Here is a 24,344-nt window from a genome sequence, read left to right on the forward strand (position 1 = left end):
CGAGTTTCTCACCTGATAAGACCACAGAGCACACGCACCGTTGCACTTTAAACGGGACTCTACATTGTTCTATGAGATTATTGCACACGCAGCATTTGAGAAAAGTCGCAGGCTGCTGTTTGTCTCAGGTCCTTCATGAAGACACATGCATTGAAACTGATAAACTGCACCGCACTTCAAACAGTTTCCACACGGTGCTGAGCGCACTTTAAATAACCCGCCGGGAATGTTGAGTCTGTCTCCAGTCGCTTGCGGTCCAATCACAAAGAAGAACACGACAAACCACTTGGCTGAGGAAACACTCTCAAACGAACTGTTTCTGTGTATAAATGTGTCTTTATTTCCACTTAACAGCACATTGTGTTTATTTATCACCACTTGGAGGTGAAACCAGAAACAACCTTCCAAAGAGAAACAAAGATCTTTCACAAGTTAACAACAAACTAATCTTTACAAATCTTGAGTAATAAATACTAATAGCAGGAACAAATCTTTAGAAAAATCTCATTGTATGAACTCACACACACACACACCCACACCCACGCACACACACACGCACACACACACACACACACACACACCCACACACACACACACACGCACACACACACTCACACACACTCACACACACGCACACACAAGGCATGCTGAGGATATGCTCTTTGCACACTGACGGGTTGTGATGTTCCTGCTCACATGTTACTGCATGTAACGGGACACAAACATAAAAACGGCATCATTACACAATGAACCAGGACCTCAGCCCGCAGGGGGACACGCATGTTTCTTTACAGGGACATGTATTTAACCCAATCTGACAGGGAGCATTTAGAGAAAGTAAAGACAAAGTAAAAGGATTCAAAATAATATTTTAAAGAGTTGCAAGGATCAACACTGGACTCATGATGAAAAACAGCCTCTTGGCTAACTCTGGCACATTGACTGAAATGTGTATTTAATGTGCACTGTCCCTTATTAAATAAACCTAATCATTTTATTTTTATTAAATGAATAATTCAGAAACAAACTCAAATGGGCCGGCACCATGAAACGTGCTGCGCTGCAGCTCCGGCTGGTCGGCTGGGGATAACAGAGATGTTTATGTTCATTGGCTGGCTCTCGGTGAATGGAGAAAGCTGATTGGCCAGTTGGGGGTGACTGGGAGGACAGCGGTGACAGTTGCATGACGCTGAGTCGTGCATTTACCCAGAATGCAGGAGAAGCCGTGTTTACAGGTCCTTCGGCCTGTAGCGCGCTCTAAACAAACTGTTTATGTCGGTGGTGCAGCGCCTGCAGCGACTACTGCCTGTCTCTTTGGAAATTAACTCATCGCATCCTTGAGCTGAACTGATGTTGGCTTTACACACACACACACACACGCACACACACACACACAACCCATGCCTTTTCTCGGTCACTGAGACAGAGCGTGGAGCTGTGCTCGCTCTGCTGAAGAGAAGCAATGTCTCCCTCGGCTCAGCTGTGGGAGCGCAGATTGTGTTGGTCAGTAAATGTTTGGGCCCGTCTGACCGTGGGTCACAATCCACATCCTCCACGATGGAGCGAGTGGGAGTCATGGAGAGGAGAACCGCCGAGTGCCGGTCCGGCCTCAGCGGGGCTCACATGAGGGTGACGTCGGTCTTTGGGTTATGGAAAGACAATAAAGTACAACTCTGATTGTGCCGCTCGGACTCTTTCTTTCTTTCATGGATGTCTAAATCCAGTCTTTAACATGTCACTGCTCCGTCCATCACCGGGGGGAAACATGAGGAGCAGATGACACTTCCTCACACGGCACAATCACTTTTCACAGATATTTTACAAAGCTCATATCCTCTTCAGTCCGTATATGGCGCAGCATCTTTCAGCGAAGCAAAAAGAAGGGTCACTGAATTTGAGACGAGGAATCTCTGTCAGTCTTTGGTTTGTGTCCTCTGGTTCAGTCAGGAGGCTGCGCTCCATTCAGGGACGCCACATCGGATGTGTGCGTGTGCTTCTAGTGTGTGGTAGAGAGGAGGAGACAGGTTGGGCGTGTAGCGAGGATACTCTCTGAGAGGAGGGCTCAGCTGCCTGCTGGGAATGTTCTGGGAGCTCTGGCTCTGATAGGGGTGGTGGGTGATGTGTTCTCCAAGCGCCGGAGAGTTCTGGTGGGCCAAAGCGCTGAGTCGGGAACCCTGAGGACTGGAGCTGTAGGGAGGGTGAGGGGTGTACGGTGGGTAGGTTTCCATTGGGGTCATGGCGGAGGAGAGCGGGCAGGTGTAGGACCAGGAGGTACGGTTGAGTTCATCCAGTCTGGGCTCGGCGCCGGCAAACATGCAGGCCTGACGCTGTCCCATGTCCGAGCTGAAGGGGGAGTCGGGGAGTTGGTTGGTGGAGAGGCCGGGTGGAGGGGGAGGAGGATAGGAGGAGGGGTGGTAGTAAGACTCGCCCTCACTCGGAGAGCTTCCGCTGAAGGGTTTCTTGTACAGGTGCTGCCGGTTTCCTGAAGGGCAGTTCTCCACTGAAGAGAGACGGAGAGAAAGACGAGTTGAACATGAATGAATTTGTTCTTGATGGTAAAACATACAGTCGTCTAAGTCCTGCACCAGTGTGATGAAAACAAGACCCAGCCCCGGCACCTACAAAGTATACAGGCGACACGTATCATCAATGCAGACCACTAGTCAAGGCCCACAGTCCAGATTCAAAAGGCCTTTTGAGACATTGAAAATAAAGAGAAGTCCAGCCTGAGGGACGCGCTCCTCGCCTCCCACGCTTTGTTCAGTCGGGTTTCTCAGCTTGAACAAAATATGTTATTTTAAGCTTCTTTGCATTATTTCTCTCAGTCATTGTTAATGTTAACTAAAAACACATTTTTAGACTATATCTGGATTAAAACACAGATTAGCACTTCAGTGGCACTTAAATGACTCTTACTTATAGTATTACTTATGGTACTAGTATTGCTTATGGTATTGCTTATGGTATTACTTATGGTACTACTCATGTTATTACTAATGTTATTACTTAGAGTACTACTTATGGTATTACTTATGGTACTAGTATTACTTATGGTATTGCTTATGGTATTACTCATGTTATCATGTTATTACTTCTTAGAGTATTACTTATGGTATTACTTATAGTATTACTTATGGTATTACTCATGGTACTTTTGTAGTTCGACTTTCTTGAAGAAATGTTACTTCCTGTATTCTTGTAGTTCTTAGTTTGTTCTCTTGGTTGATGAACTTGTTGTAAGTCTCTTTGATTAAAAGTGTCTGCTACATGACATGTGATGTAATGTGATGTAATGTGATGTGATGTAATGTAATGTAATGTGATGTAATGTAAGGTAATGATTTTCTTTTAGCTGTTGATTAATATGCCTGACTGAAGCCATGCGAGCGTGTGTGTATGACTGATACTCATAATGACTCATATTCATTCAGTCAGCTGCTGCCAAGTGAACCTGATGCTCATTAAACATTTGGAAACACGTAGTAAATGTCGGTCCCAGCTCATGTGCATGTGACCGGGTCTTTAGGTTTGTTTTCTTTTTCCCAGGCAGCCATTGGTTTCCATTCATTTCAGTTGGCGTTAAAGAAAACATCTGAAGTTACTTCAAATCTGAAGTCCTTTGCAGTAAAAAACAAAAGTGAACTATTTGTGTTAGTTCCATGATAAATAGTCAAAATTAATATGTTTTTAGTCTCTTTAGTGCATCATCTCCAAATTGTCCAAGCATCAAATGTGACTGATTTAATAAAGATAAACACATAACTCTTTTCAACTTTCTCTTTTTCTCTTCTTACTGGCTGCCTAAAAGTAAGTAAATCAATCTTAAAAAATGTGTTCACTTTAATCAATTAAAAAACAATATTAACCATTAGATGACTGTCAGTATGTACACAAATACTCAATTATTGCAACTATTACACAAATGTTTACAATAATTAAATGAAAATAAAGAGGTAGTGTCTGCGCTCTGAGTCAGCTAATGGACTAAGTCAGGGGTCCCCAGACTGTTTCCTGTGAGGGCCACATCACTGTCCCCTCCTCTGATGGGGCCGGGGTCAGGGGTCAATGTGTAACAGTGAGACGATCACAGGGTGCCTAAATGTAAACATGTATTGTTTTCCAGAAAGCCACACAACCAAATATTAATAACCCTTTCCGGGATCTTACCTAACCTTTTCGCCATTATTCCGTTCTATTTGACAGCGGCTAGTCGAGGATTTGTGTGGCCTGACTGAAACATATATTTTTTTAATCATAATGCATCTCTGGTATTGTTCAGGGGGCCGGGCCAAATGTGGAGGCGGGCCTAAGTTTGGGGACCACTGGACTCATGGCATTGCTTTGTGTGTTTCTCACACAATGTAGACACACACCGCGGCCTCCTACCTTTCCTCTTGCTGCAGTGGTCGCCCTGTGGCTGCAGCTGAGGATGAGGAAGGGCGTAGTGTGCCGGGGGAGCCCTCAGCAGCTCCTGGGGACTGCCGCCGCTCAAGCCGTTCTCGCAGCTGTAGGGGGATCCGACAGCTTCGGGAGATCCGTGCAGACCCCCGCCCTCCCCCCCGAAGGGACTGCCCGCCGAACAGGCTCTCTGACGGACGGTCGAGCGGGGAACCACGGGGAAGTCCTTACTGAAACGAGAAGGGGTTGAGAATCACTGCGTGGACGAGTACAGCAGAAGCAACATGTGCCTGTGACGTCAGACGGGCTCAATAAAACCACGGACCCTGTGTGTGTGTTCTACCGCGGTGCGTGACTAGTGCTCTTGTTCTACTCAGTGGTGCGGCATCCTTTCCGCTCTGATCTCTTTTTGTACACATTCCCCTCTCGGTGAACTCTGTGGTATGCCGGGGACAGCAGGCCACATCTCCCTGACCCTTGCTGAGATAGTGACACACACTTATGCATGCACACACACACACACACAGCCAGTCCTGCTGTGAGATAATACGTCGCTCTAAAAATAAACATCCATTGGTGTGTCACTTCAGATAGACTCTCCTCTGCTCCGCTCCAACCACAGCAGCACAGTCACACAGGGGCGCTGCCCTGAACACCCACCCCTCTGCGTCCTCCGCCCTCTGGAACAGACTCTCCCATTGGCTGATTCAATCTCTAAACTGCCTGCCAAAACTGAGCTTGAATGGAGATTAGTCCAACACGCAAACAGAGCCGTGAGAGTCGAACGAACCTTAAACCAAGTGTTCACCCTAAAATGTAATGATTTACAGTATTTTGACAGGAAACACACACACACACACACACACACATCAACACAGCTGAACTCACCTTTGTAGCTTGGCCATGCGGTGCAGCTCATTGTCATCGCTGCCTCTGAAGCCCTTCGCAAAGGGATTATTCTCTATCTTCAGTTGTGTAATCTGAGCACCAAGCAGAGAACATCTTTATCTCAGACAACAAGCATTACTCCACATGCACAAACACACGTTCATGCGACTACACACAGACACGCAAGGGCCCATACAGTTGTGAAGCTGTCCTTTTCATTGACTTAGTACTCTGAGTGAGAGGCCCTGCAGATGGAGAAGCAGCCAACATTCCTCAGCAGCTGACGGTTCTCGCGGAGCTGACACTGTCCTCGCCAGCTGACCGAGAATAAACTGTTTACCCAAACAGTCGCCAGGTTTAAGGACTTCAGGCCAAAGCTTTTAGAGGTCCAAAGCTGCACGCTTTGATGTTTAAGTCTTCAAACTTCTCTCAGTGATGTCATGGAGGCAAACCACCGTCACACAGCGGGCAAGTGGCCTTGAGATCTGACACCAGCCGGGTCTAAATAAACTTTGAAGTGCCGAAAATACTGATACCGCCACCAGACTACTGGCTAAATAGTTATAATTTGATCCATGAATGTTGGATTCAGCAGTGTAATATCATTAGTATTTATTATCACTTGTATGAAAGATTTATTTTTATTTTTTACATGTAAAAGTGAGAATATTTTTTAGAATACTCCAATATAATTAAATTAATAACTTCTGCTACTGCAACTATCTATTTAATTAATAGTAAGAATAATAAATATTAGTACAAACTCGAGAATTATGCATCTAAATACATGATGACATTTTATATAAAAGTAGTTTAGTACAATTACACTCAATACTCCAACTAGTATAAATAGCACAACTTTTTAAAGGCCTTAAAACTGTCATTTCTATTCTAAATTAATTAATGCACATAAATACTTGTAGATCTATTGTATGAGCCTTGTATGTGTTTGTATTTATTTTTTAATAAAATAATACCCAATCATAGCTGTATGGTCCCTGCGTGCAGGACGTAGAACTCTATTGCTGACAAGCCTGTTGGGCAAATTAGTTATTTGTGATTTTGATCTACACAAAATAAATGTAATTGATTTAAAGTGCTAACAAGGTATAGACACAAATGATAGTGGAAATATTTATGTTATTTAAGTTCTGTTATGAAATGTAATCCCATTGAAACGATCCAAACGAAAGCAGAGCGGCTTAAAGCTGCAGCGATCCGTCTTCCTAAGAGACGTCGAGAAAACTGGATCAGCAAAGATCAAGGGAAAGAAACAGGTCATTATAGACCAGGACTCACACACTCTTACACACACACTATACACACACACACACACACACTCACACACACACACACACACACATACACACTCACACGGATAACTTATTTTTGGACATATTTACTAATACTGAGGAAGCCCACATAAACAAAGAAGATGCAAATTGACTTTCTGGATAGAAAATAAGGACAGTAATACAAACAAAGAATATGTGTGTGTGTGTGTGTGTGTGTGAATACACTGTGTGTGAGAGACAGAAGTTTTAAGGTGGTCAGGGAGCAAAGCAAATCTCCATACACTCACACATATGACGGCAGAATGGATCTGATTTGCTTTGAGAATCATTTCCATAATTGTTGAGATATTTATGAGGTAGCCTTTAGCTTCAGCCGGTAAAAAAAAAGCACCAAGTGATATCGAAATGTCAGTTTTTGTGAAGCGCCTGTCCGAAGGTTGTTGCCCCTGGTTCAATACTAACGGCGGGACCTTAGTCTCTCTCTCTCTCTCTCGATTTCCAGTCAGCTACCACATCTTCCTCTGACCATTAAAGCCAAAAGGATCATCTAAAAAGTCTCTTCGTATAGTATTTGTCTTTCAGACCCTCCCATCCCGTGTCTCTGTACCCACGGCCCACGTGAGGCGTCGGCGTCTCTCTCTAAACGGCGATGATGTGCAGCGTACCTTGTGGTTCTGGTAGGACGTCACGCCGATGAAGGCGGTCTCAGAGAAGACGTGGGTGCAGAACGCCGTGTTTTTGGAGCCGAAGCCGTTGTTCTCGTCGGCCTTGACGATGTGAAGGCGAGGCTGGTATTTGTGCATGGAGTTGAGGATTATCTGCACGGGGGGAGAGATTGAGGAGGTGAGATTGACCGAGCTGTCATGTTCCCCATGCCGGCAGATGCCGGGACCGGACTGGAGGCCCGGTGCAGGGTGAACCCAATTCACTGGATTGGATGACATTAATATGGAAGAGATTAATTAATATTAGGCTGGAACTGATGTGAGTAAAAAACGAAAGAATATTGTTTACCTGATTCAGTTATGAAGCGTACAGTTTACTGATTTATGTTGAGGCTTCTTTTTCTAAAAGTCTTATATTCATGTCAATGTTATACCAGAAAACATACTTAAAGGGAAAGTGAAGCAGTACATTTAATGAATCACAATTTCCTTTCCAAAACTAAATAATAGGTTATTACAACAAGACCAGACTCCATCTGATTTATTGGAAGTATAAAGCCTCAATCCCAACATGTGATGCAATCATGAGTCATTAACCTGGAGGACGATAGCTTACTCAAAAATTAAAACAGGTTTGCATCATATTATGATCAAGCAAGTCTTTGTATGAACTACTTTCCCCCCTCTTTTTTTAAAGTAAAGTAAACTTTCTTTTATTCTATATATAGTTCCACCCTGAGTTCAAGCCATGTTCCGTGTTGCTTGAGAAGATAGTGGTTTCAAAGTACATATCAAACATTCTAACATCATTGATTGTATCATTGTTGGCGTTCCTCTTCTCTCTTCTCTCTGTATGCAGATGGTTGTGCCCTGACTTATCTCCCATACTCAAACAGACCTTAAAGACTTGTTTTAGAAGAGCAGTGACGTGTGGTCCAATGCGCAGCACATGGTGACTCATGCTTATCATGGCTCCTCCCATACCACAATTATATTGGAACCAGTAGATTTGACATGATCATTGTTTGTCCTGAGGGTGCACTTCAGAAGATTGTCTTGGATTACATAAATATATCTGTTACGGAAACATTTATGTTGTTTTGAACAAATGCGGATTAACTTCAAACTATATACTCATTTTATTGTTAATATCACATTTAACTATTCTACATGTACAGCCACGAACTATGCTCAGTAATGTTGAAGTTTGTTTAAAGTGTGCACCTAAACCTAAAACTTGTTTTATTTATTTAAAAGGACGTATATAGATCGTTGTATTTTACTTGCAAATATCGGGATGTGAATCAATAACAACTCACTGCATTCAGCCATGAAGTGTAACTCCTCAACACGACGCTGCACTCAAAGAAATGACTCATTGGATGAACTCAATTAAATTGTTGGCAGGTTTTCCATCCAATAAGTATATGCAACTCCAACTCAAATTTAGCACATCAGTGCAATAAAATGTAATTAAGTTAGTCCAACTCATTTGTATCAAATACATCTAAAATAAAATAACGATATTCATTAAATTAAATTAATTTATGTTTGTCCAACTCAAAATATAAATTAACTAACTATGCAAACTCCACACAGAAGGAAAGCCCCGAGTGGGAATTGAACCCACGGCCCTCTGGCTTTGAGGCGACAGTGCTAGCCACTACACCACCGTACAGCCCTGAAAGTGTCTTCACCTCATGCAAACAACTGATTTTCAGCTGGCGCATGCGCAAAGGGGAGTCCCCAATGAAACACATTTATTTTGAGTTGATATGCACACCATCGAACCTAAATAAATCTAATAAATGAAAGTATTCATACGTTTTGTGTTACACCCATTAAATATAAATATCGATTTTTGTAATTGATTTATTTAAATGTATCAAACAATATTTAAATGTGTCACCTCGAAGAAGGGCTTGAATCGTTTTTGTGTAACCTAAATAAATCTAATAAATGAAAGTATTCATACATTTTGTGTTACACCAATTCAATATAAATATCTTCGTTTTGTAATTGATTTATTTACATGTATCAAACAATATTTAAATGTGTCACCTCGAAGAAGGGCTTGAATCGTTTTTTTGAGTGTGGTAACGAACTCCGCGAGGGCTTTTTTTGTTTTAAAGGGATCGCGGTGCGATGTGTATGCGCGTGCACGGGCGCAAGCACGTGTGTTTATCCCAGGGGGCACCGTTTAATCGCAGTGACGTGTCTGCTGGTCACACGCATCAGCTAATGGGCTGAAGAGGCATTGACGTCATTATCTCTCATTCAACAAGCTTAAACTCAGATCTGTTTGTTTGTGCGTGCGCATGCGCGCACCGAGACGCACGCGGGAAACAACAGTAGCATACCTGCTCACCTGCTCTCGCGACATAAAGTGTGTCCTTGAGAGTTTTACTGTCCGGCGAGCGGAGAACTCAGAGCTGCATGGCGGGAATAAGTCTGCGCGTCTGCCGCCACTCCGCCCTCGAGACTCCGGCTGAGTGTCGGACCTGCTCCCGGGCCTTTGTCTCTCCGGTAATCACTCAACGGTGATTATTTAAAATGCATATTATGGCTACTTTTGGACTTTAGGACAATAGACCGTTTTCACTGGAAATGTCATGATTTAGGTTCTTCCGTGTCTTTAAAATAACGTTGTAATCCAAGCCTAACAATAACAGGCCCCAACTATTCAAAGAGCTTTAAACAATAAAAAACAATTTTTTTTTTTTTTAAAATGATAAAAAGCTCAAAAAGACGGAGAGCATTTATCTTGTTCTAAATGAATATGCATACTCCACATGAGCTCGACGCTTTGCCCAGGAGACGGACTCACGTGTCCAAAGGGGTCCAGGTGGTTGTTCGTGAGTTTGAGCTTCTGGAAAGAGACGAGCTGGCGGCTCCAGTGAGCTCCGATGGCGGGAGAGTCCGGGTGGACGTAGAGCCTCCCGGGCATCGCGGGCTCTGCCTTTCCCGTTATCGACCTTTAGGGAGGAGGAGAGGGCAGCAGATCAGAAACGGGCAGACATTGACTCGCAGCGGGTCACTCAGTGGTTTCTGACCGCGGGTGCACAGCGCGCGGAGGCCCGCGCTGCAGAGGCCTATCTGGGGCTTTAATGAGGCTAACACCAAATGCACCTTCTTGAGTTTACGCAGAGACCCACCTCTGGACCACAACTCGGCCGACACACGTGAACGCGGCATGTTTTGAGGCGCCGTGGAGACGCCTGAACGCGTCACGCCGTTAAACCCCTCGAAACTAAAACAGCAGAACCAAAAACATCCGAGAGGGTTTCCGTGGTGCAGCAGTTCACAGAGGCGTAGAGCAGCAAGAAGCTCTGAGAGAGGTTTTATTCATTTTTAATTCACGCGTCAAACGGTTGAAGGCGAGTTTCTCCAGCACATCAAGGCCGACGTCTGACGGGTTACACGTCACACAAAGAAAAATATGAACCGTGTCACTGATTTAAAAGCGCTGCATGAAGGCTGGCCTTACGAGTCTCGAAGCTGAATGACGTGACCTGGAACAATTACAATAAATTCATAAAAGAAAACAAAACAAAACAAAAGAAAAATACACATTTAAAAAAACACATTTTAAGCCTGTTGTAACAGCCAAAGAACAACTTGGTCTCCTCCAGCTTGCCCGAGGCCGCAGCACCGAGCTATCTTTACAAACGCGCTCTGCCGCCGCCCGGTTCTCCGGTTTCAGGCCCGTTACTTTGTGGAAACCGAGTGCCCGGTGCTCTGGAGAGGCAGAGCTTCCGCGGATCAGGGGCCTGGTCGGATTTTCCACTCAGCACAACAAGCAGTTGAATGGGAGACTTTAATCCGGCCTGCGTCATCTGTCCGCCCGGTGAACCCGTCACAGTCTCTCTCTACTCTGATTTCACCGGCGGGCAATTACGGTGGAAAACACGGGAATTAGGTCAGCCGAGTCTGCAGAGAGGACCCGACCTTTAGAGGCAGCATGGGCGGAGTGGATGGAAAACCACAACAACGCGCTTTACGCAGATCTACCGTTTCACGGAGGTTTCAGAATAATATTTATAATGTAAATATAGTGGCCCACGTTACTATAACACTATACAGGGAAGATCTTTTTTTAATCCCCCAGAAGTAGACTATTATTTTATATTAATTAATTAATTTAATTGATGTTAAACATGTCATTAATAAACAAGAGGGTCGTGGGAAAGCTGACCTGTGCACGGACACGAGGGATGGTTGCATATTTTATAACCTTTAACAGCCTATGCGCCGCTCAGAGTGGGTATGGTCGAGGAGTTCCTCCATTACGCGCTGCACGCGACAACATACGAACCATTTGTTGTCTGAGAACTTGTAGCGGTGGTCGTCCGCGGGCACGACGTCCATCAGGAGGATGTACTTGGTTTTCGGGTTGAGTCCTGTGACCTTCACCTTGTAACTGGGGAACATCCTCCTACGTCCAGGAGCAACATATTAAAATGTACATTCAAACAGTGTCGATTATAAAATAGCTGAAGTTAGATAATAAAATAAACAGCCAGCCTCCAAATACCAAACGTCCCCTGAGGATTCACATTTTACAGTTTGTCCCAGAAGTATCGGGACAGATGCAAATATATCTCGTGAATTAAAACTTCCCTACAGTGTTTTAGTAAAGACTTGACTCGAAAAAAATATCAAACAAATATGGCCGAAGTAAAAAGCCTATAGTCAACCAGATCATCGTGTTCCTCCTCTTACCTTCCGGCCTTGGTGATGATCATTTCAGTTCCCACTTCATCAAACTTGGTCCAAAGTTCCCGGTCGTGGAGGAAAACTTTAATTCCTTCCATCCCCTGCAGCCAGATAAAAACAGTGCTCACTAACTGAAGAGAAAGTCTTCTGGAAGTCAAATACAGCCCCCCAAAATAAAACGCCATTATTTATTTATTTTATTAAATGTAAAATAACGCCTCATCAAGTGGTTTATGATCCAAAACTAATCCTCGATAAACAAAACAAAACTTCATATTTCGTCTACAGTTCGAGGCACATGCAGCAGCATTTTTTTTCTACAGCGATAAACCGCAGAAACATCTTAATTATCTGAACTTATTAATTGATCAATATTAATAAAATCAATATTTACATTGTGGTCCGCAGCTAGCTGCTGACTGGAGGCTTTCTGCGGGGAAGATGGTGCGTTCACGGCGCAGCTGCGATTCTCCTGTTTGCTCTCCTCTGGAGAATCCATGGAGTCAGAGTCCGGAGGCTCGGCGAGGCCGAACTGGTCCCCTCCGTTTGCCATGTCTGACACACACACAAACACGAGCACACACACACACACACACACACACACACACACACACACACACACACACACACACACACACACACACACACACACACACACACACACACACACACACACACACACACACACGTTCAAAGTGCATTATAGGTGTTGAACGACACTGTTTGATATATTTTGACGGCCTCACTGAACATTTCGTTTTGTTAATGAGCCACTTTGTCATTCGATGGGAAATTCAGTCTGAAAATCTATGATGTAAAAAACATTATGAAATATATTTAGTATTATATTTTTGCAATTGATAGGACAACACACGAATGTCCTATAGAACAAGATGCCACACACATGACGAGACACAGCTTGTGTTTGAGGACACAATGCGGGTCTCTTTGATGTGTAACTTATGGTCCTCTCTTTGTCAAATAGCAGCAAGAAGAAATAATGCCTCATATTGCATCCCAATGACTTATACATGTTCTATAACCTGCACGTTACTATTTAAAATTGTATTCAATTTATATTTGAACTTCAACATTATTTTTGTAATTGATGACATATAGCACTGGGATGCTATTGGTCATGCGTGTGTGATATTTTAAAAAGTCTTTATAGCTATACAGAGGTATCATCGCTTGCATTATTCTCAACATATATAATATATATTATACAATATAATCATGTGAGTATCGCAGCTTGAAGCTCCACAGCAGAATGTGTGTGCAGCCGACATGCTTTCTGCAAATGGAAGCAGCTCTTGAAGTCCAATCGCTGACATTAAATAAGCAAAGCACGGTCTGCCTGACCCGCGCGCGCGCGTGTGTGTGCGTGTATCGTGCATGGTCTCCCTTAGGGCCGTTACCTCAAACGCACTGCTCTGCTCTCCCTGCAGAACACACGCTCATCCTGCTCCTGCGCGCTCAGCAGCCTGCTCGGGTTTTTTTTGGCTTGCTTTAATTCCCACTTAATTATCTTTTAAATCCAACAGTGAGAATGCTGGAGCGTCGGTTCTCAAAAATCCCCCCCGTGCCTCCGTGCAGCTCCGAAATGTCATCGGGCAGCTTCTCGTTCCGGTGTCCGTCCCCCCGCGCTCAGTCCGCGGCTCCACCGCTCCACGAGCTCCGTCCCGCCGGATGCCAAGGCTGCACTCCGCTCAGAGCGGAAGTCAGTTGCTCCTCTCGAGATCGCTCATCTCCGGAAGGCCTCGCGGACTCAGCGCAGCTCGGATCTGAGCCGCTCATCAGAGCCTTCATTACAAATGGAGTCAGGTCCGCCTCGGAGGCTCGGCCCTCCCCTTCTGCCTTCCCTGCGCTCCCATAGGTCTGCGCGGCGCATCGGCATCTGCAGCCCAAATCACTGTGGTGACACTGGCCAATCACACGCGCACACACACGTACACACCCACACACATACACACGCACGCACACACACACACACACACACACACACACACACACACACACACACACACACACACACACACACACACACACACACACACACACTCACACACATGAACAGGCATATGCACGCGTGTGCACACGCAGATACTCCTGCTCCTTTGCATGGAAAAAACTTGATTATGAATTAAACTGTTCTTTTAGATTAATGTATGATTGTTAAGGTCTGAGAAACTGTGAATGTTTCGCTTGAATGAAACCGTCAGCTGAGGTGAACGTGATGTTAGACCGCAGGAGGAGAAGCAGAACGAGGGATTGTTTACCCAAATGTTGAGCTGATTAACTCCAATCGTACCAAACGAAAGACCTATGATGCCTAACCAATGACGGGATGTATCTAAGTGGGCTGGGTATAAGACATTCCACCAAAGGCTATTAGTCAATCTGAATGCCTTACATGTTCAATAAATCACAACTTTTACTTTGTTACGATGTGATGATGATTTGATTTTCATTCCCCGAAATGATAATGACTCCGAGGTCTAATCTCACATGAGAGACCCTCACATATGATCTCACAGTATTACGAGGCCGATATCATCATCACCATCATCATCATCATCACCATCATCATCATCATCATCATCATCAGCAGCAGCAGCAGCATGCAGCAGCAGTGGGTTGAGGCCAGCGTGCAACATTTTGATTGGATTACTGTAGATGCTGATAACTGGAGGCATCCAGAGTTGAAAGTTGAAGGGGTCACCGCGAGGTCAGCATGCTGTGGTTAATGTGTATTTCATTTAGCATGAGGACACGTCGCAGGAATGTGGCGTTGACTTCATGGGTCGAGATGACCGGTAACCGTCTTCTGAAATACCGTAGAACCGACTGGCCTGTCGATATGTGCAGATATAGCTTTACAAAAAGAAGTGAAACAAAGGAAATGAAATATGAAAAATAAATACTGGGACAGAATATGATACACTAGTATAGCCTGTTGGGAATCTCCGTGCGTAAATGTGCCGCGTTTTTTTGCATCTGGTTATGTGGTTTAAACACGTTTCCTCTGGCGCAGCTCTTACCGTGTGTAAACATCAGATTCCCCGGTGACAGACCTCCGGTTCCCAGCAGCTCGGTGCACCGCCGATCCGCACGAGCGTTCGCTGCAGTGAAAGCGCGCGGCCACTGGGAGAGTATGGACCAGTGCCCGGTGTGTGTGTGTGTGTGTGTGTGTGTGTGTGTGTGTGTGTGTGTAAATGCAGACACATCAAGTTTCCGATCTGCTTTGATACCAATGAGCCTACCGATTTATATACAGACACACTCCAAGCCGTTAAAAAAAATTTAATTAAAGAGTTTACAAATGTTTTATGTAAGGGACTATATTAATTATATTTTAATTATAATAATGTATTTTACTGATTAGTTTTAATAACATAGATCGCTTTTACACATGAGTTTGAGCAACGAGCATCACACCTTGACTTTGCTGAAATTACTTTTTATGAGTACATTATTAAGTATCCACAAAAGGCCTACATACTTTTTGTAATTATTAAAAAGCAGTTCAGTGAACATACAATAGCTTATTTAACTAATGTCGATCAGACCATATGCCTGTGTGTGTGTGTGTGTGTGTGTGTGTGTGTGTGTGTGTGTGTGTGTGTGTGTGTGTGTGTGCGCGCGTGCGTGTTGTAAGAAGGGTTACCTGGAATACGGTAATCACACTCATTGTGTTTATTGGGGTTGGCTTCAGGTTTTAATCCACAGGTCAATAATTTGACATTCCAAATAAAAATTAATGAACAGACGTGTCTTCTCAAAATAAGACTTAGATATTTTTTTAAGTAAGAAAAAAAATGCCTTTGCGTTAAAAGGCAAATTAAACAGATCCATAATTAATTATCAGACGTTGCTCAGAATGATCGTTTTGTTACATCCTGAATGTACTAAAACGTGCCCTTCTATTAATTATTAGACTGGAAATGTTGTATCATAATAATAATAATAATTCAACAGACCACATATGCTGACTTATCCATTTGATGCCACAGTGTAGTTGTAACATTTAAATAAATATGTCTGACGGTTTGCTGTTTATGTAAAAAAAATATAGAAATATTGCTCCTTAAATAAATCTCAGCTTTCTAGTCAAAAGGAGGGATTTGACCAAACTCACCCGGGATCTGTTGATCACTCCGAGGGGATGGACACGGCTCTGCAGGCCGGTCATTTATTTTGATCGAAATTATTTCACGTGTCCCTGAAAGACATCCAGTTGCTTTCAACATTTCCGAAAAGTTCTGTCAAGCTTCTTCTGTTGAAGTTTACAATCACAAAATCGAACAATAGTCACAAATAATCAAATATATATATAATATGTCTAATTGTCTTAAAGCTACAGAGTTGAACTGGTTTATTCTGTCGTTGTTTATAAATGCACATTTTAAATGCGGGAATCAAAATCATAAAATAGTGACAGATTTGCGTGGCCATCTTCAACTCTTAATAACAACACATATAGACAAAAACTATATATATATATATATATATATATATATATATATATATATATATATATATATAACCCTTATATATATATATATATATATTTGCGTTGGGTCTGTATATATTAGATGGGTTGAGTCTGTATATATTTTTTTAATTTGATTTTGTAATTTAATATATATATATATATATATATAACATCTAAAAAAAAATAGAAAAACAGCTTTTTCGTATTTTGTACCAGAAACCTAATTTAAATGTTTAACTGATTTTAATTGATTTTCCCTTTCCAAAATGAAATATTCATTTGTAAACTCAATATTTCCACAGAGCATCCTCATATCGCGCAACACGGCGCACAGGCTGTGTGCATGCTACACTTGCTTAGCGCCATTCTTTGTAATGCAATTTACAAACTGCAGTGCTCTCGAGACTAACTCCTCCGGGTTTAGCCTGAGTTGGTTGATCTGTGCAGAAAGAGGCAAATGAGGTGGCGGCGGCGGCTGGACGGCTCATTATTGTCCCGCCCTGGCTGCAGCTGACTGGAGCCTCTGTTCTCTGGACGGAGGAAGTGGTGACGGGGTCCCAGACCTCCTGCACTCAGCAGGTCTGTCTCACACACCTCCAGCTCGGCCAGAGCGAGTGTGTGCGTGTGTGTGTGGCATCAGAGGGCAAGGTCAACCCATTCCTCTGCAAACAATCACATCACACAGGGTAAAACACATTCCAACCCCCCTCAACCTCCAGTTTGTAAGGTGGTCTGATGTGGGAACCGAGGAGGAGGAGGGGGGGGGGGGGGTTGGCAGCGGTCCAGACGAGGCCCCGTGTCCAGATGAAGGTAAACCTGTTCTACATTATTATATGACTTCATATTACACATGTAGGGAGACTCTGATTCCTGCCCACGCTGAGCTGAATGGGCTCTTCATTAGAGTCCGTGACGTGTGTGTTGTTGTGTGTTGTTGTGGTTTGTGTGTGGTTTGTGTGTTGTTGTTGTGTGTTGTGTGGTTTGTGTGTTGTTGTTGTTGTTGTTGTGTGTTGTTGTGTGTTGTGAATGCAGCAGGTCGGATGCAGTGGTTTCGAGGTGGGACGTTTACGTCACGTCGGCGGTCAGTGTTGCTCAGAGAACTAATAGATTCATCACAGCTTGTCCGTTTAATAATTTGTATTCATCATTACACTGATTACATTCATATAATTGAATCAACTTGTTGGCATGTATGGTGTATTCACCATATAGCTCAGTCTAGCTCATTTACAACTGACACATACTGCTGCATCACCTCAGTCATAATCCTTAATTAAACGTCTTCTTTGTCACACTCAGTCTGCATGTTGGTTTAATTCCTTCAACAGTGTTTATTCTTTTCTCATCCGGCTGTGTTCCGATCATTGACTGCAGATTAAAACGAATGAAGACACATTGTATTATTATTGGGACTTTTATTGTAGGGCACATACTAGTAACATCAAGGTCATAAACTATTGTACTTAAAAAATATATTTTAGCAGCTGAAACGTCATTCTCCAATCACAATTATCTTCATTTTATATTGTGAATGATGTTAATAGGCCTGATGGCTACTCTGAGAATGTGTCCTGGGGATTAAAGAGAAAGCGAGCAGCTCTGAGCTGGTAGCACCTCGAGCTGTCCGTCAGTGTGCTGATGGAGGGTCGTCCTGCAGCGCCCTCTAGTGGCCTTCTTCTGGAAGGCTTTGGATGGCTTTTCTCCCATCAACCGTGACCAATTATCGTCAACGGTTTCTACTTCTAACACGTCTACCTGTCTCTTGGACCCCGTCTACCTGTCTCTAGACCCCGTCTACCTGTCTCTTGGACCCCGTCTACCTGTCTCTAGACCCCGTCTACCTGTCTCTTGGACCCCATCTACCTGTCTCTAGGACCCCGTCTACCTGTCTCTAGGACCCCGTCTACCTGTCTCTAGGACCCCATCTACCTGTCTCTAGGACCCCGTCTACCTGTCTCTTGGACCCCATCTACCTGTCTCTAGGACCCCGTCTACCTGTCTCTAGACCCCGTCTACCTGTCTCTAGGACCCTGTCTACCTGTCTCTAGGACCCCGTCTACCTGTCTCTAGGACCCCGCCTACCTGTCTCTTGGACCCCATCTACCTGTCTCTAGGACCCCGTCTACCTGTCTCTGGACCCCGTCTACCTGTCTCTAGGACCCCGTCTACCTGTCTCTAGACCCCGTCTACCTGTCTCTAGACCCCGTCTACCTGTCTCTAGGACCCCGTCTACCTGTCTCTAGGACCCCGTCTACCTGTCTCTAGGACCCCGTCTACCTGTCTCTGGACCCCGTCTACCTGTCTCTAGGACCCCGTCTACCTGTCTCTAGACCCCGTCTACCTGTCTCTAGGACCCCGTCTACCTGTCTCTAGACCCCGTCTACCTGTCTCTAGACCCCATCTACCTGTCTCTAGACCCCGTCTACCTGTCTCTAGGACCCCGTCTACCTGTCTCTAGACCCTGTCTACCTGTCTCTAGGACCCGTCTACCTGTCTCTAGGACCCCGTCTACCTGTCTCTAGACCCCGTCTACCTGTCTCTAGACCCCGTCTACCTGTCTCTAGGACCCCGTCTACCTGTCTCTAGACCCCGTCTACCTGTCTCTAGACCCCGTCTACCTGTCTCTAGACCTCGTCTACCTGTCTCTAGGACCCTGTCTACCTGTCTCTAGACCCCGTCTACCTGTCTCTAGACCCCGTCTACCTGTCTCTAGACCCCGTCTACCTGTCTCTAGGACCCGTCTACCTGTCTATAGGTCCCGTCTACCTGTCTCTAGACCCCATCTACCTGTCTCTAGACCCGTCTACCTGTCTCTAGACCCGTCTACCTGTCTCTAGGACCCCCTCTACCTCTCTCTAGACCCGTCTACCTGTCTAGACCCCGTCTACCTGTCTCTAGACCCGTCTACCTGTCTCTAGACCCCGTCTACCTGTCTCTAGGACCCCGTCTACCTGTCTCTAGACCCCGTCTACCTGTCTCTAGGACCCCGTCTACCTGTCTCTAGGACCCCGTCTACCTGTCTCTAGGACCCCATCTACCTGTCTCTAGGACCCCGTCTACCTGTCTCTAGGACCCGTCTACCTGTCTCTAGACCCCATCTACCTGTCTCTAGGACCCCGTCTACCTGTCTCTAGGACCCCATCTACCTGTCTCTAGACCCCATCTACCTGTCTCTAGGACCCCATCTACCTGTCTCTAGGACCCCGTCTACCTGTCTCTAGGACCCCGTCTACCTGTCTCTAGGACCCCGTCTACCTGTCTCTAGGACCCCGTCTACCTGTCTCTAGGACCCCGTCTACCTGTCTCTAGGACCCCGTCTACCTGTCTCTAGGACCCCGTCTACCTGTCTCTAGACCCCGTCTACCTGTCTCTAGGACCCCGTCTACCTGTCTCTAGACCCCGTCTACCTGTCTCTAGGACCCCGTCTACCTGTCTCTAGGACCCCGTCTACCTGTCTCTAGACCCCGTCTACCTGTCTCTAGGACCCCGTCTACCTGTCTCTAGACCCCGTCTACCTGTCTCTAGGACCCCGTCTACCTGTCTCTAGGACCCCGTCTACCTGTCTCTAGGACCCCGTCTACCTGTCTCTAGACCCCGTCTACCTGTCTCTAGGACCCCGTCTACCTGTCTCTAGGACCCCGTCTACCTGTCTCTAGGACCCCATCTACCTGTCTCTAGACCCCGTCTACCTGTCTCTAGGACCCGTCTACCTGTCTCTAGACCCCGTCTACCTGTCTCTAGGACCCTGTCTACCTGTCTCTAGGACCCCATCTACCTGTCTCTAGGACCCCGTCTACCTGTCTCTAGACCCCGTCTACCTGTCTCTAGACCCGTCTACCTGTCTCTAGACCCCGTCTACCTGTCTCTAGACCCTGTCTACCTGTCTCTAGGACCCCGTCTACCTGTCTCTAGGACCCCGTCTACCTGTCTCTAGACCCCGTCTACCTGTCTCTAGGACCCCGTCTACCTGTCTCTAGACCCCGTCTACCTGTCTCTAGACCCCGTCTACCTGTCTCTAGGACCCCGTCTACCTGTCTCTAGACCCCGTCTACCTGTCTCTAGACCCCGTCTACCTGTCTCTAGACCCCGTCTACCTGTCTCTAGGACCCCGTCTACCTGTCTCTAGACCCCGTCTACCTGTCTCTAGGACCCCGTCTACCTGTCTCTAGACCCCGTCTACCTGTCTCTAGGACCCCGTCTACCTGTCTCTAGACCCCGTCTACCTGTCTCTAGGACCCCGTCTACCTGTCTCTAGACCCCGTCTACCTGTCTCTAGGACCCCGTCTACCTGTCTCTAGACCCCGTCTACCTGTCTCTAGACCCCGTCTACCTGTCTCTAGACCCGTCTACCTGTCTCTAGACCCCGTCTACCTGTCTCTAGGACCCCGTCTACCTGTCTCTAGGACCCCATCTACCTGTCTCTAGGACCCCATCTACCTGTCTCTAGGACCCCGTCTACCTGTCTCTAGACCCCGTCTACCTGTCTCTGGACCCCATCTACCTGTCTCTAGGACCCCGTCTACCTGTCTCTAGGACCCCGTCTACCTGTCTCTGGACCCCATCTACCTGTCTCTAGGACCCCGTCTACCTGTCTCTAGACCCCATCTACCTGTCTCTAGGACCCCATCTACCTGTCTCTAGGACCCCGTCTACCTGTCTCTAGACCCCGTCTACCTGTCTCTAGGACCCCGTCTACCTGTCTCTAGACCCCGTCTACCTGTCTCTGGACCCCGTCTACCTGTCTCTAGGACCCCGTCTACCTGTCTCTAGACCCCGTCTACCTGTCTCTAGGACCCCGTCTACCTGTCTCTAGGACCCCGTCTACCTGTCTCTAGGACCCCGTCTACCTGTCTCTAGACCCCGTCTACCTGTCTCTAGGACCCCGTCTACCTGTCTCTAGACCCCGTCTACCTGTCTCTAGACCCCGTCTACCTGTCTCTAGACCCTGTCTCTAGGACCCCGTCTACCTGTCTCTAGACCCCGTCTACCTGTCTCTAGGACCCCGTCTACCTGTCTCTAGACCCCGTCTACCTGTCTCTAGGACCCCGTCTACCTGTCTCTAGACCCCGTCTACCTGTCTCTAGGACCCGTCTACCTGTCTCTAGACCCCGTCTACCTGTCTCTAGACCCCGTCTACCTGTCTCTAGACCCTGTCTACCTGTCTCTAGACCCTGTCTACCTGTCTCTAGGACCCCGTCTACCTGTCTCTAGGACCCCATCTACCTGTCTCTAGACCCCGTCTACCTGTCTCTAGACCCCGTCTACCTGTCTCTAGACCCCGTCTACCTGTCTCTAGACCCTGTCTACCTGTCTCTAGGACCCTGTCTACCTGTCTCTAGGACCCCGTCTACCTGTCTCTAGACCCTGTCTACCTGTCTCTAGACCCCGTCTACCTGTCTCTAGGACCCGTCTACCTGTCTCTAGACCCCGTCTACCTGTCTCTAGACCCCGTCTACCTGTCTCTAGACCCCGTCTACCTGTCTCTAGACCCTGTCTACCTGTCTCTAGACCCCGTCTACCTGTCTCTAGACCCCGTCTACCTGTCTCTAGACCCGTCTACCTGTCTCTAGGACCCCGTCTACCTGTCTCTAGACCCGTCTACCTGTCTCTAGACCCCGTCTACCTGTCTCTAGACCCCGTCTACCTGTCTCTAGGACCCCGTCTACCTGTCTCTAGGACCCCGTCTACCTGTCTCTAGACCCCGTCTACCTGTCTCTTGGACCCCATCTACCTGTCTCTAGGACCCGTCTACCTGTCTCTAGGACCCCGTCTACCTGTCTCTTGGACCCCATCTACCTGTCTCTAGGACCCCGTCTACCTGTCTCTAGGACCCCGTCTACCTGTCTCTTGGACCCCATCTACCTGTCTCTAGGACCCCGTCTACCTGTCTCTAGGACCTGTCTACCTGTCTCTTGGACCCCATCTACCTGTCTCTAGGACCCCGTCTACCTGTCTCTAGGACCCCGTCTACCTGTCTCTGGACCCCATCTACCTGTCTCTAGGACCCTGTCTACCTGTCTCTGGACCCGTCTACCTGTCTCTAGGACCCCGTCTACCTGTCTCTAGACCCCGTCTACCTGTCTCTTGGACCCCACCTACCTGTCTCTAGACCCCGTCTACCTGTCTCTAGACCCCACCTACCTGTCTCTAGACCCCGTCTACCTGTCTCTAGGACCCCGTCTACCTGTCTCTAGGCCCCGTCTACCTGTCTCTAGGACCCCGTCTACCTGTCTCTAGGACCCCGTCTACCTGTCTCTAGGACCCCGTCTACCTGTCTCTAGACCCCGTCTACCTGTCTCTAGGACCCCGTCTACCTGTCTCTAGGACCCCATCTACCTGTCTCCTGGACCCCGTCTACCTGTCTCTAGGACCCCGTCTACCTGTCTCTAGACCCCGTCTACCTGTCTCTAGGACCCCGTCTACCTGTCTCTAGACCCCATCTACCTGTCTCTAGACCCCGTCTACCTGTCTCTAGGACCCCGTCTACCTGTCTCTAGACCCTGTCTCTAGACCCCGTCTACCTGTCTCTAGGACCCGTCTACCTGTCTCTAGGACCCCGTCTACCTGTCTCTAGACCCCGTCTACCTGTCTCTAGGACCACGTCTACCTGTCTCTAGGACCCCGTCTACCTGTCTCTAGGACCCCGTCTACCTGTCTCTAGACCCCGTCTACCTGTCTCTAGGACCCCGTCTACCTGTCTCTGGACCCCGTCTACCTGTCTCTAGGACCCCGTCTACCTGTCTCTAGACCCCATCTACCTGTCTCTAGACCCCGTCTACCTGTCTCTAGGACCCCGTCTACCTGTCTCTAGACCCCGTCTACCTGTCTCTAGGACCCCGTCTACCTGTCTCTAGGACCCCGTCTACCTGTCTCTAGACCCCGTCTACCTGTCTCTAGGACCCCGTCTACCTGTCTCTAGACCCCGTCTACCTGTCTCTAGACCCCGTCTACCTGTCTCTAGGACCCCGTCTACCTGTCTCTAGACCTCGTCTACCTGTCTCTAGGACCCCGTCTACCTGTCTCTAGACCCCGTCTACCTGTCTCTAGGACCCCGTCTACCTGTCTCTAGACCCCGTCTACCTGTCTCTAGGACCCCGTCTACCTGTCTCTAGACCCCCGTCTACCTGTCTCTAGGACCACGTCTACCTGTCTCTAGGACCCCGTCTACCTGTCTCTAGACCCCGTCTAACTGTCTCTAGGACCCCGTCTACCTGTCTCTAGGACCCCATCTACCTGTCTTTAGGACCCCATCTACCTGTCTCTAGACCCCGTCTACCTGTCTCTTGGACCCCATCCCGACGAGGCTGCTTAAAGACGTTTTGCCTTTAATTGGCAGCTCTCTATTAGATATGATCAATGTGTCTCTGCTAACAGGCCACGTACCACACTCCTTCAAGGTGGCTGTTATTAAACCTCTCCTGAAGAAGCCCACTCTGGATCCAGAGGTGTTGGCTAACTACAGACCGATCTCTAACCTCCCCTTCCTCTCCAAGATCCTGGAGGAAGTGGTCGCAAATCAGTTGTGTGACTTTCTACATCATAATAGTTTATTTGAGGAGTTTCAGTCAGGATTTAGAAAACACCACAGCACCGAGACGGCACTGGTGAAAATTACTAATGACCTCTTAATGGCAGCAGATAAAGGACTCATCTCTGTACTGGTCTAGTTAGACCTTAGTCCTGATAGAGGACTCCTCTCTGTCCTGGTCTAGTTAGACCTTAGTCCTGATAGAGGACTCCTCTCTGTACTGGTCTTGTTAGACCTTAGTCCTGATAGAGGACTCCTCTCTGTCCTGGTCTAGATCGACCTTAGTCCTGATAGAGGACTCACCTCTGTACTGGTCTTGTTAGACCTTAGTGCTGATAGAGGACTCATCTCTGTACTGG

General features: G+C 46.7%; 1 protein-coding gene across 1 annotated transcript; it reads right to left on the reverse strand.

The window, feature by feature from the left end:
* Positions 1–316: 316 nt before the first annotated feature.
* tbx5b (T-box transcription factor 5b) lies at positions 317–15,073 on the reverse strand. The gene is made up of 10 exons (XM_056419225.1): positions 15,004–15,073; positions 13,381–14,836; positions 12,357–12,517; positions 11,969–12,063; positions 11,562–11,681; positions 10,074–10,221; positions 7,247–7,399; positions 5,287–5,378; positions 4,387–4,628; positions 317–2,500 (listed from the first exon to the last, which is right to left on the reverse strand). Exons 3-10 carry the CDS (start codon positions 12,513–12,515, stop codon positions 1,944–1,946), a joined length of 1,566 nt encoding a protein of 521 aa, XP_056275200.1. The 5' UTR covers positions 12,516–12,517; positions 13,381–14,836; positions 15,004–15,073; the 3' UTR covers positions 317–1,943.
* Between the last annotated feature and the right edge of the window lie 9,271 nt (positions 15,074–24,344).

This window comes from Pseudoliparis swirei, chromosome 7 (genome assembly GCF_029220125.1).
Source record: "Pseudoliparis swirei isolate HS2019 ecotype Mariana Trench chromosome 7, NWPU_hadal_v1, whole genome shotgun sequence".
Taxonomy (NCBI): Eukaryota; Metazoa; Chordata; class Actinopteri; order Perciformes; family Liparidae; genus Pseudoliparis; species Pseudoliparis swirei.